The sequence below is a fragment of the Nerophis lumbriciformis genome, linkage group LG28 (assembly GCF_033978685.3).
Source record: "Nerophis lumbriciformis linkage group LG28, RoL_Nlum_v2.1, whole genome shotgun sequence".
NCBI lineage: Eukaryota > Metazoa > Chordata > Actinopteri > Syngnathiformes > Syngnathidae > Nerophis > Nerophis lumbriciformis.
This window is the reverse complement of record NC_084575.2, coordinates 1,878,173-1,891,660: the sequence shown is the minus strand read 5'-3', so window position 1 is coordinate 1,891,660 and position 13,488 is coordinate 1,878,173. Positions and strand designations below refer to the sequence as shown.

Genomic DNA, 13,488 nt, shown 5'->3' with positions numbered 1-13,488 from the left:
ACTGTCACTGAATGTCTTAGTGTGATGTCATTCTGCTACACAGTTTCCACAAGGTGAGGACATTGATGGTCTGACTCACTGTCTTACGGATGACCTCAACTTCTGCGTAGACGTGACCTGCCCTGCTAAGACTGTTCGGTGCTACCCTGATAACAAACCCTGGGTAACACAGGAGCTTAAAGCTGTCCTCAACAAGAAGAAAGCTGCTTCAGGAGTGGAGACAGGGAGGCAATGAGAGCAGCACAACGGGAGGAGAGGAAGGCTAAGGACAGCTACAGGAAGAAGCTGCAGCAGAACAACATGAGGGAGGTCTGGGAAGGTGTGAAAACCATCACAGGCCACAAGACAAAGACCAGAGCAGTAGGGGGGACAATAGAGTGACTTGAATAACTTCTTCACCCAGCACGTGTCTTCCTCACCCCCCACTCCTCATTGCAGCCACCCCCTCAACACGCCTCCCCCCCAGCTATGGCTGCACCCCCCTCCTCCTCCTCCTCCTCCTCCTCCTCTACGCAGACATTAGTCATCTCTGTGGACCAGGTCAGAGGTCAACTGAGGAAGCTGCATCCTACAAACTAACTGGTGCGCACCAGAGTCTATCTGGTGCACACTGCGTATTATTTAAGTACAGTGTTTTATTTTCCTACACGCAAACACAGTGTTACTGTTCAAACTGTGTGTAATGTTACAGTAACTAAAAATATTAAATATACTTGTTAAATAACGTGTCTACCTTGTTTTTAATGAATAATTAAGGCCTACTATGCTACTGTATTTTAATACTGTTCATGATGGTGGTACTTGGAGATCCAAGTATTTTCTGAGGTGGTACTTGGTGAAAAAAGTTTGACAACTACTGACGTAGTGACATTGTAAACCGCATTGGCAGACACCATTTTGTTATACCCAATACATCGCCCCCCCCCCCCGAGTTAGAAAGTTCCAGAATTGTTCACGTTATACCATCTCATCTCATTGTGCAACATGTGAATGTTTAAAGTGGAACTAAATGTGATCTCTGAAAGGGCTACACATTATTTCCAAAGCATGGCCCCCATCCACATATACAATACTAGTACATATCTGATGAAAAACAACATTATTTTTGTTATTTTAATTATAAGTGTGCCAAATCACCTATATTTGAACATTATCTAATGGAAATGACTGCTGTCTGATAATCACATTAATAACACAATAACAATCATGTGTCTGACTACACCTATTAATCACAATTAATCTAACACGTCATGTTCATGTTAATAATGAAATATAAAGTTAGTAAACATGTGAGAGTAAGAAGTAAACAAACCTGTTCTGTGTAACACAACTTGAGGTTTCTTGAAAACAGCGTCCAGTAGTTGACGTAGTCTCTTGTTCTCTTCTTTTGTCCGAGAAAGTTCTTCTTTGTACTCTGCTATCGTTCTTTCACACATGTTCACACAATCACAACACTTTACACTCACACTTGATCTTAACTAAGCGATGTGTTGATCAAATCCGCGTCTCTTTGTTAGCAGCTAACAAGCTAAGCTAACTAGCGCGCTAAGCTAACTAGCACGCTAAGCTAACTAGCGCGCTAAAACAAGTAGCAAGCTAAGCGGGCCTAATAATGTCCAAAGTTGACTGAGACGAGTGGAGTTTATCCTGACACGGAGGATGAATAAAGTGTAGTTAGTAGCGAGGCTTAGAAGCGTGTGTGGAGTAAAGGAAGACTTTGCAGCAAAGCGCATATCCTCCACGCATGCGTCACTTAGGGGCGGGGCCAATGAGTCATAGTGATGGGCAAGTCATGAACGATTCATTCTAAATGTATGTTTTCATGGTGTCTCCACAAAAAAGCACGGCAACAAATGATCCATCCATCCATTTATCTACCGCGTGTCCCTTTCGGGTCGCGGGGGGTGCTGGAGCCTACCTCAGCTGCATTTGGGCGGAAGGCGGGGTACACCCTGGACAAGTCACCATCTCATCGCAGGGCCAACACAGATAGACAGACAAGTATATAAACTGTATTTGACTTTAAATCAGATAAATATCATTCAACAACAACACAATGTGCAGACTATAATTACTGCTTTGCTGGTTTTACTGGTGTAAAATTCTGCATCCGAGAGATCACAACCATTGCAGCCATGCGTCCAAAACATAACATCATCTTGCAGGGACATAAGGACAAGCAAAAGTAAAGTGTCTGTTGTTTTACAATGTAATAGTGTCGCCTTTTATCTTAGCTCAGGAATGCATGGGGGAAGGGTTGGAGACAAGCGGGAAACTCTTAGTTAGGAAAAGTGTAGCTGCTGACAGAAGCACATTGTATATATGTTATATCATTTCATAGTTGGTTAGAGTAAATAAAAACAATGTATAAATATAAGAGCTGGAAGAGTGAGGTGCTTACTTGTTTCTCTCGCGAGATCTGACAAGACTGCGCGCGAAGCAAACAGGGCGAGGATAAAGCAAGATGGCGTCTGACGGTGAAGACGTTATTGCAGTCGTCACAGTTCAGTGTTCTTAATCTGTGCGTCCATGTACACATATATGTCCTTTATTACACTCTATTAAATAGAGTCATAATAACTGTTTGTATATTAGTCAGAGCGCACTTCTCCAGCTAGCTTAGCTTGCTAGTTAGCTTAGCTTGTTAGCTGCTAACAAAGAGAGATGAAAACACATCGCTAAGCAGAGATCAAGTGTGAGTGTAAAGTGTTGTGATTGTGTGAAAATGTGCGAAAGAACCATAGCAGAGTACGAGGAGGAACTTTGTCCAACAAAAGAGGAGAAGGAGCGACAACATGAAAAACATCAAGTTGTGTTACACACAACAGGTTTGTTTACTTCTTACTCTCACATCTTTACTAACTTTATATTTATTATTAACACTTTTCTTCAATAGATTGTCTATAGGAAGATGAATTGTCATGTGAGGATGTTCAGACACACAATATTTATGAGAGGTTGATGTTCCTCTCAGTTTGTAACAAAGTGTATCAACATGTTTACACAAAACTAAGACAAAGTCAGAGTCAGTTACCATGGTAACTGACGCTGTAAACCTAGCCTGCTAGCTGGCAGGTTTGACAAGTTATTTATGTGTGTAAAAGCTATACGGACCTGTTATTTCCTTCATATTGGTGCAGCCATTAACCTACTACAGGGGTCGGCAACCTTTACCACTCAAAGAGCCATTTTGACCCGTTTCACAAATTAAAGAAAACAATGGGAGCCACAAAACTCTTTTGAAATTTAAAATGAAATAACACTGCATACAAAGTTTATTTTTGCTTTGTGCTATGTATAAACCAGGGGTCTCAGACACGCGGCCCGTACCTTAATATGAAAATGTAATGATAGTGCGGCCCGCAAGTTTGATATGAATGCTGCTTGACAGCATCACACTTGCCAACCCTCCCGATTTTTCCGGGAGACTCCCGAATTTCAGGGTAACTTTTCTCACGAACGTCTGCTGATTTTCACCCTAACAACAGTAATAAGGGCGTGCCGTGATGGCACTGCCTTTAGCGCCCTCTACAACCATTTGTACATGCAGCGTGACAGCCCAGTTACATGTTGTATGCGGCTTCTGCAGACACACATGAGTGACTGCAATGCATACTTGGTCAACAGCCATACAGGTCACACTGAGGGTGGCCATATAAACAACTTTAACACTGTTACAAATATGCGCCACACTGTGAACCCACACCAAACAAGAATGACAAAAACATTTCGGGAGAACATCCGCATTGTAACACAACATAAACACAACAGAACAAATACCCATAATCCCATGCAGCCCTAACTCTTTCGCCCCCCCCCCCCCCGGTTGAGGTGGGTGGGGTTTGGTGGTAGCGGGGGTGTACAATGTAGCCTGGAAGAGTTAGGGCTGCATGGGATTCTGGATATTTGTTCTGTTGTGTTTATGTTGTGTTACAGTGCGGATGTTCTCCCGAAATGTGTTTGTCATACTTGTTTGGTGTGGGTTCACAGTGTGGCGCATATTAGTAACAGTGTTAAAGTTGTTTTATACGGCCACCCTCAGTGTGACCTGTATGGCTGTTGACCAAGTATGCTTTGCAGTCACTTACGTGTGTAAGCAGAGGTCGCATACAACATGTGACTGGGCCGGCACGCAGATAGTATGGTGAAAAAGCGGACGCCACGACAGGTTGTAGAGGACGCTAAAGGCAGTGCCATCACGGCACGCCCTCAATGTTGTTGTCCGGGTGAAAATCGGGGAATGTTTGCTCCGGGAGAGGCACTGAAATCCGGAAGTCTCCCGGAAAAATTGGGAGGGTCAGCAAGTATGCAGCTTAGCCGAATCAGAGTGATCAAAGAGCCGCATGCGGCTTTGGAGCCGCGGGTTGCCGACCCCTGACCTACTACAACACCTACTACATCGACCGACTCGATGTAGTGTGCATGCTGACTACTAGGTTGTGAGTTCAAACCCCGACTGAGTCATACCAAAGACTATAAAAATGGGACCCATTACCTCCCTGCTTGGCACTCAGCATCAAAGGTTGGAAGTGGGAGTTAAATCACCATAAAAGTTATTGCACCGCTGCTGCTCACTGCTCCCCTCACCTCCCAGGGGGTGATCAAGGGTGATGGGTCAAATGCAGAGAATAATCTGGCCACACCTAGTGTGTGTGTGACAATCATTGGTACTTTGACTTTTTAATGTGGCAGTGATTGTGGAAAAAACAAAGCCTGATCTAAAGATGACATCTTGATCTCATACCATCTCAAACCAATTGGCCGTTCATTATTAAGTGAAATGTCTTAAAGTCGCTTAAATTTGTCTTTAAAGGGGAACATTATCACCAGACCTATGTAAGCGTCAATATATACCTTGATGTTGCAGAAAAAAGACCATATATTTTTTTAACCGATTTCCAAACTCTAAATGGGTGAATTTTGGCGAATTAAACGCCTTTTTGTTATTCGCTCTCGGAGCGATGACGTCACAGCGTGATGTCACATCGGGAAGTAATCCGCCATTTTCTCAAACACATTACAAACACCAAGTCAAATCAGCTCTGTTATTTTCCGTTTTTTCGACTGTTTTCTGTACCTTAGAGACATCATGCCTCGTGGGTGTGTTGTCGGAGGGTGTAACAACACCAACAGGGACGGATTCAAGTTGCACCAGTGGCCCAAAGATGCCAAAGTGGCAAGAAATTGGACGTTTGTTCCGCACACTTTACCCACGAAAGCTATGCTACGACAGAGATGGCAAGAATGTGTGGATATCCTGCGACACTCAAAGTAGATGCATTTCCAACCATAAAGTCAAAGAAATCTGCCGCCAGACCCCCAAGAAAAGAGAGCGGATGAGGGTATGTCTACAGAATATATTAATTGATGAAAACTGGGCTGTCTGCACTCTCAAAGTGCATGTTGTTGCCAAATGTATTTCATATGCTGTAAACCTAGTTCATAGTTGTTAGTTTCCTTTAATGCCAAACAAACACATACCAATCGTTGGTTAGAAGGCCATCGCCGAATTCGTCCTCGCTTTCTCCCGTGTCGCTGGCTGTCGTGTCGTTTTCGTGGGTTTCGCTTGCATACGGTTCAAACCGATATGGCTCAATAGCTTCAGTTTCTTCTTCAATTTGGTTTTCGCTACCTGCCTCCACACTACAACCATCCGTTTCAATACATGCGTAATCTGTTGAATCGCTTAAGCCGCTGAAATCCGAGTCTGAATCCGAGCTAATGTCGCTATAGCTTGCTGTTCTATCCGCCATGTTTGTTTGTATTGGCATCACTATGTGACGTCACAGGAAAATGGACGGGTGTATATAACGATGGTTAAAATCAGGCACTTTGAAGCTTTTTTTAGGGATATTGCGTGATGGGTAAAATTTAGAAAAAAACTTCGAAAAATAAAATAAGCCACTGGGAACTGATTTTTAATGGTTTTAACCCTTCTGAAATTGTGATAATGTTCCCCTTTAACCAAGCAACACTATGTTTTATCCAGATTAATCGAAAACATTTCCAGTAGAACACTTGATTAATAAAATGTTCAATAGCCATAGCCCTATACTTCATGTACAATTTAATATTCAGCATGTAGGAGTTAAAATGTGTTTTGTTTGTGTCCTGTAGACATCCATCAGCTGATTGGACACCAAGAAGAATGTCTCCCTCATCTACAGGGGGACAGTTTCACTTTAGAGGATCCACAGCCCTCACATTTTAAAGGGGACAAGGAAGATCCACAGCCCCCTTATTTTAAAGAGGAAGAGGAGGGAGAGTGTGTTGTAGGGCAGGAGGAGGATGATGTCAGCAAGTTTCCACTGACTGTTGTCTCTGTGAAGACTGAAGAGCATGAAGACAAAGCACCTGAGTCCTCACAGCTTCATCACAGTCCAAGTAAGCACAACATCCACATATCATCTAATACAATATAAATACAAGTCCACTTGCAATGGAGCCAATGGGAGGTCCTCTATAACCATCCAAAATACACCAACAATACTCCATTTGCATTTTGTGGCTTGAATGTCCACCAAGTGTTAGTTGAGTTGAGTTGACTTGACTTTGAGTTCATTTGGAACATGCAAGCATACAACATGATACATCACACATGCATGCATACAACATGATACATCACACATGCAAGCATACAACATGATACATCACACATGCATGCATACAACATGATACATCACACATGCATGCATACAACATGATACATCACACATGCATGCATACAACATGATGCATCACACATGAATGCATACAACATGCATGTGCTATAGTACTGTATTCAGTGCTGTAGCCTTAACAGACATTATAACAAAATGAAAACAATGGAAAACAAAAAACAAAAACAAATGAGCATTGGACTTTCTTTTTCTTTCTTTTTTTTTTACATATTTGAAAATATGCATTGTGGGACGCCATAGCAGGATGGAGATCACTCAGTGTTAAAAGCCATGGAATAAAAGTATGTTTTTAAGAGCGATTTAAAAACAGGAAGACAGGAGGCCTGTCTAACACTCAGAGGTAAGTCGTTCCAGACCTTGGGAGCAGCAACGGCGAAAGCTCTGTCACCTCTAAGCTTCAGCCTTGTGTCAGGGACCGTCAACAGCAGCTGATCGGCTGATCTTAGGGATCGGGTGGGGCAGTAAGGCTGAAGGAGGTCGGAGAGATATGTTGGAACGAGGTTGTTTAGACATTTAAAAACAAATAGTAGGAGTTTAAAATGTATTGGGTAACGCACAGGGAGCCAGTGAAGGGATGCTAATATAGGGGTGATGTGCTCACACCTGCGGGTCTGTGTTAGCAGACGAGCAGCAGAGTTCTGCACGAGCTGCAGGCGGGCGAGGGAGTCCTGGCTAATGCCTACATACAGGGTATTGCAGTAGCCTAGACCAGTCAAGATAAAGGCATGGATTAATTTCTCAAGATCATGTCCTGACAGAAACGGTTTCACTTTCGCTGTTTGGCGTAGTTGATAAAAGCTTTTTTGTACGACGCTGCTGATTTGTTTTTCAAACTTAAAATCTGAGTCAAACATTACCTCCAGGTTTGTGACACAGTCACTAAGTCACTAAGATACTAATATATATATTAAATGTAGCTTTGATGTGGCAAGCTACTTTTGCAGTGTAGCTTGTAGTGTAGCGTGCTACAATTCTCTGAGGATAGCTTAGCTCCATTTAATTGAGAGTAACTTGTAGCTTAGCTTACTACATTGTCCAGGTAGCTTGCCCATCACTGTCTATTTGGCCTAGCTCACATGTCAATAGTTTGAATACTGCAAACTTCAATACAGTAACACCTCATTTGTTCTGCAGACGTCCAGCGGGTGTCAGCGGGGAGTCATGAAGAGGAGTGGCACACCAGTGTGGGACAGAAGGAGCTACAGGCCCCCTCCCACATTAAAGAGGAGCAGCTTCATGATGAAGATGAAGCTCAGTCCTTACAGCTTCATCACAGTCAAAGTGAGGAGAACAGAGGGGCGGAGCTTGTAAGTCAACACATCACAGAAGCTGATGGAGAGCATTGTGAAGATATCAAGTCAGAACCAGACAGCATCTTTGCTCCACTGTCAGACATGGACCACATGATGTCACACTCTTCTGATCACAGTGACCACATCCAAAAACCTTTGGAGAGTAAAAATGACTCTAAAGGTGATACGAGACATCACACTAACAACAAACACTTTGACTGCTCTGAATGTGGGAAATCATTTAGACTGAAGAGTGATTGTACAAGACACATGAGAACACACACTGGAGAGAAACCATTTACTTGCTCTGTTTGTAAGAAGAGTTTCTCCAGAAAGGGTGTCATGACCAGACACATGAGGAGGACACACACTGGAGAGAAACCTTTTACCTGCTCAGCTTGTGCTAAAAGATTCAACACTAAGTATGCAATGACCACACACATGAGAACACACACAGGTGAGAAACCTTTTACTTGCTTTGTTTGTAAGAAGAGTTTCTCCAAAAAGCAACACATGACCACACACATGAGAACACACACTGGAGAGAAACCTTTTGCTTGCTCAGCTTGTGCTAAAAGATTCATCACGAAGAAGGAAATTATATTGCACATGAGAACACACACACGTGAGAAACCTTTTACTTGCTCTGTTTGTAAGAAGAGTTTCTCCAGAAAGGGTGACATGACCACACACATGAGAACACACACTGGAGAGAAACCTTTTGCTTGCTCAGCTTGTGCTAAAAGATTTAACACTAACAATGACATGATAGTACACATGAGAACACACACAGGTGAGAAACCGTTTACTTGCCCTGTTTGTAAGAAGAGTTTCTCCAGAAAGGAATGCATGACCACACACATGAAAACACACACTGGAGAGAAACCTTTTGCTTGCTCAGCTTGTGCTAAACGATTCAACACCAAGTATGACATGATATTACACATGAGAACACACACAGGTGAGAAACCTTTTACTTGCTCTGTTTGTAAGAAGAGTTTCTCCAGAAAGCAAAACATGACCACACACATGAGAACACACACTGGAAAGAAACCGTTTAGTTGCACTGTGTGTGATAAAAGGTTCAGGTATAAGTATCAGGCCAGTAAACACAAGTGTGTAACAGTCATGGAAGCTGCAGGGATTTAAAAACACTTAAACAGCTGTAACAAACGCACCCATGTTCTCCTGGTGTCTCTGCCACTACGCAAATTAAGGAGTCACGGGTGGGACCTGATATTCAGCTGGAAATAATTAATACAGTAAATAAACACAAGACATGTATAACTATTAGCCACAACACAACCAGGCTTATATTTAATATGCCACAAATTAATCCCGCATAACAAACACCTCCCCCCTCCCGTCCATATAACCCGCCAATACATCTCAAACACCCGCACAAAACACTCAATCCCACAGCCCAAAGTACCGTTCACCTCCCCAAAGTTCATATAACACATATATTTCCCCAAAGTCCCCAAAGTTGCGTACGTGACATGCACATAGCGGCACACACGTACGTGCAAGCGATGAAATGTTTGGAAGCCGCAGCTACGTACTCTCGGTACCGCGTCTGCGTATCCAACTCAAAGTCCTCCTGGAAAAAGTCTCTGTTGTCCCGGTTCTCCACAGGCCAATGGAAAGTCCACAAAAAAGGTAAAGAATGAGGATTCTTCCATGAAGTGGCTCCGTAGCAAAAAACGCTGGGTCTGACAGGTGCTCCTAGGTGGTTTGTGACCTCAATTTCCACTTCTGCCCGGTCTGATAGCACCGGATGCCTTTTATATCCCCACATTTTATTATGTTACATATTTAATAGTAACATGATTATTTAATACGCCTGTAACAGTTTATAATAAGTACATGGATGACATAATAAGTATATATATATATATATATATATATATATATATATATATATATATATATATATATATATATATATATATATATATATATATATATTTATTTATTTTCCCAGCTGAGCACAAGTTAATTGTGACTGGCAATATTTATTATATATATATACGCCTCGATGGACCCCTATGGCCATCACACAGTGATTGTGCTAAATGTAGTTTAAAAACACAGCATGTTTAATAAGAATGTATATTTGATGTTGTATGTAGTGCTTCTCATCTTCTAGTCTTATATGTTGTCCTGTGCTTACTTTTTAAGTTGTGTGCATGTATTGAATATTATATATGTAGCTACATTTTTTTTTCTCATCTTTGAAGAGAAGACATCTTATTAGTTTCATTTGGGGTTTTTTCCACACATTTTTCCATTGCATTTTATTGATGTTATTATCCAATTAAAAGTATGAATGAATAAAATGGTTAACAAAATGTGGACTCTGGTAGATTAGCAGCATTGTTACATCATGGATGTTAACTACTGCAAAACATCAACAAAGAAGAAAAATGCTGAAGTTAGCAACACATCACTGAACTTTAGAGCCATCGTGAGTGGAGTTGCTTGTTTTTATTGCTGCATTTGTACTTATTTCACCTCACATCTTCACTTTTAATCCTAAAGTCTTCTTCACATATATTGTTGTAGGCTTCTAACATTTATGTTTCTGATGTGTGTGTGTAGTCTGTGGAAAGGGTTGTTGTCCCTTGTGGATCCAATTGTTCACTTGCACAGATACATCTTCATCATCCTCATCATCATCATCATCATCATCACCGGCCCACTACCGGACGAAACCTCAGCATTAATGTTTTAATATAAGTGTGACCTCATTATTCCTTGATAATAAGACTAAAAATACAGCTTTAAGCACTGTATTAGAGTGCTTCTTGTAGTACTCCAACTCGCCACACTGAGAAGTGGGGGCGATCATGAGCTAGCAGATGCATGTTGCTATCATGTTTTATCAGCGAGGAAGACAACATTTGTGTTTACTTTTTTGTCAGATCCAAGTTTTAATGCTCTGCTGAATAAATGAATCACTATGGCTGCCAATATGGAGGATTATTTATATATTTAAGATCAAATACTTCTCTTAACAGCTAGAAAAATGACACCACAATAAAAGTGAACTAGCAGCAGGACTCAGTAAATATTTTATTAATTGACTAATTAATAAACTATAAAGAGTAACATGACAGTGGATATTTCACAAGAGTTGAGTAAAAAGTGTAAAAAGGGAATGCTACATAAAATGCTTAACATAGACTGATACTGATACTGTGTAATCATTTATTTGTCCTAACATTATTTTGGGATATAAATTGATGTCCCCCCAATGTTAAACTCATTTCTAGGCTCACTGTGTGAAGACTGGAGGTTAATGTACTAATAAAGTAAAAAGATGTAGCACAAATGATGTGTATATATGTTAGCCAATAACAAGTCCGTCTGTAAGGCACACAAACACATTTATTCAACATCGTTATGATGTAACATGGAAGATGCTAACGTTAAGCTAACTAGCGAGGTGATGCTGTGAAGAGCTGCTCCGCAAAGTTGGCATACAACCAAAACATACTTTAAAATGTTATTATTAATGTTCACTTTCAATGTATTTATTTGGAACATGTCAAAACTTTACAAGCACAACTTTTGCTCAAGTGATCAAGCGTCCAACATGAGTGGAAGAAGCAGAGCTTGTCTGGTCTCCCCCAGTGTAAAAACTAAATGCTTGTCTGGTCCCCCCCAGTGTAAAAGCTAAATGCTTGTCTGGTCCCCCCCAGTGTAAAAACTAAATGCTTGTCTGGTCCCCCCCAGTGTAAAAACTAAATGCTTGTCTGGTCCCCCCCCAGGGGCACTAAAGGGGCTCGCTACCTTACGCTATGAAGTGAGGGGAAACTGAGTGAATAATGACAGGTTATATGATTATTTATTTAAACTCATATTCGGCCCACTTTATAATGAATATGTCGGCATGTATTTGTAAAATAAAAAAATAAAAATATATAACACCAAATGATTTAGGGGGGCTTAAGAATATTTTAGGGGGGCTTGAGCCCCCCTAAAATAGACCTAACAATGCCAATGTTGACACATCTCATCTCTGCATACTCTACTAGAATACCCTTATGAGCATTACATATACTGTATATAAATCAAGTACCTATTTTACTGTTTACTTGTAGAAATACCCTCTACAAAGTTAAAATATGCCAAAACAACCACTTTGTTGCTGCCAAAAATTGATTTCAAGTAATATTTTGATATTGACACATCTCATCTCTGCATATTCTACTAGAATACCCTTATGAGCATTACATATATCAACACCTACTGTACTGTTTACTTGTTGAAATACACTTTTTAGAGCTAAAAACTACCCAAATGGCCACTTTGCTGCTGCCAAAAATAGATTCCAGATAATATTAACAATAATAACAAAATGTCAAAACATTTCTCTAAAAAACAATATTATACATTCTGAAAATATGAACGATAGCAAGAATATACATACGACTTTCAGAAAAATTTCACAAGCAAACACTTTGTTTAAAAGGTTTCTACTGTACCAAAATTCTAAATAAGTAAATAAAAATGACTGATAAACACTGGAAAACTGTCACTGAATGTCTTAGTGTGATGTCATTCTGTCACAGACAAATGCTACGCAGCTCCATGCTGGTGCTGAGAGGAAAAATAAATAAATAAATAAATAATGAAACATGTGTTATATTTGTGTCATTTTTTATATATATATATATATATATATATATATATATATATATATATATATATATATATATATATACACACACATACATATATACAGTATACATATATACACACAAACACTCAATTTGACATACAAAATAACTACTAATTTTAAGAACAAGTTACAGTAATATATAATACATATAACATATATGTATATAAAAAAAAATATATATATATATATACATGCTTATACATATGTATATTATATATATATATATATTATATTATATATAGACATATAAACTATATGGGTATATATTTGCTCCAAAAAGGGTATTTCAACAAGTAAACAGTACAGTAGGTAGTTGATGTTGATATATGTAATGCTCATAAGGGTATTCTAGTCAAATATGCGATGTGTAAATATCAAAATATTACGTGGAATCACTTTTTGTCAGGCAATGTTACATTTAATGACAATGTTACATAAATGAATACATCCAAACACGTTGTACATATTTATTATGTGCAGGAAGAAATAACAGTTACAATTGTGTGTATCTTCCAAACAAGAAAGAGGTTTTATCACATCACCATGGGACTAACAACACTCCTTTAAATCTCATCAATACCACAGAAGAGGCAAACTGTCCTTTTCCAGGCACCATAAAGTCTTAAATAATGTCAAACACGTAGCGATACAACAACCAGGAAGATAAAGTGTTTGTCTCACACCTACTAATCCACTGTGGACACACCAAGACACAAATGGAGGTTCAGTGACCTCCGCCAAGGAAACACATTTTTGTCAGCCATTCACATTTTGCCACAACACACATGAGGGAAAGTCCTAGTTGGAAATACTAATATTGTGTGTAAGT

The 13,488-nt window shown here is 40.0% G+C and overlaps 3 protein-coding genes across 5 annotated transcripts in view; 2 read left to right on the top strand and 1 right to left on the bottom strand.

The window, feature by feature from the left end:
* LOC133570515 (uncharacterized) overlaps positions 1-13,488 on the bottom strand; it is a 905,074-nt gene that overhangs the window by 26,832 nt on the left and 864,754 nt on the right. The window contains exon 1 of one of the 2 annotated variants that reach the window (XM_061923195.2): positions 1,313-1,727. The exons of the other annotated variant lie outside the window; for it this stretch is intronic. Within the exon in view, the coding sequence (XP_061779179.1) occupies positions 1,313-1,436 (124 nt within the window). The 5' untranslated portion in view covers positions 1,437-1,727. Of the gene's footprint in view, positions 1-1,312; positions 1,728-13,488 lie in introns of those variants that run through there. 2 annotated transcript variants of the gene reach the window in all.
* Positions 1-13,488, top strand: part of LOC133570532 (uncharacterized) — a 508,763-nt gene that overhangs the window by 75,234 nt on the left and 420,041 nt on the right. The window lies entirely within an intron of this gene.
* The window catches only part of LOC140680143 (uncharacterized), a 51,258-nt gene continuing 44,532 nt past the window's right edge, over positions 6,763-13,488 (top strand). Inside the window, exons 1-2 of the mRNA XM_072916516.1 lie at positions 6,763-6,772; positions 7,815-8,254. Of these exons, the coding sequence (XP_072772617.1) occupies positions 6,763-6,772; positions 7,815-8,254 (450 nt within the window). The remainder of the gene's footprint in view (positions 6,773-7,814; positions 8,255-13,488) is intronic.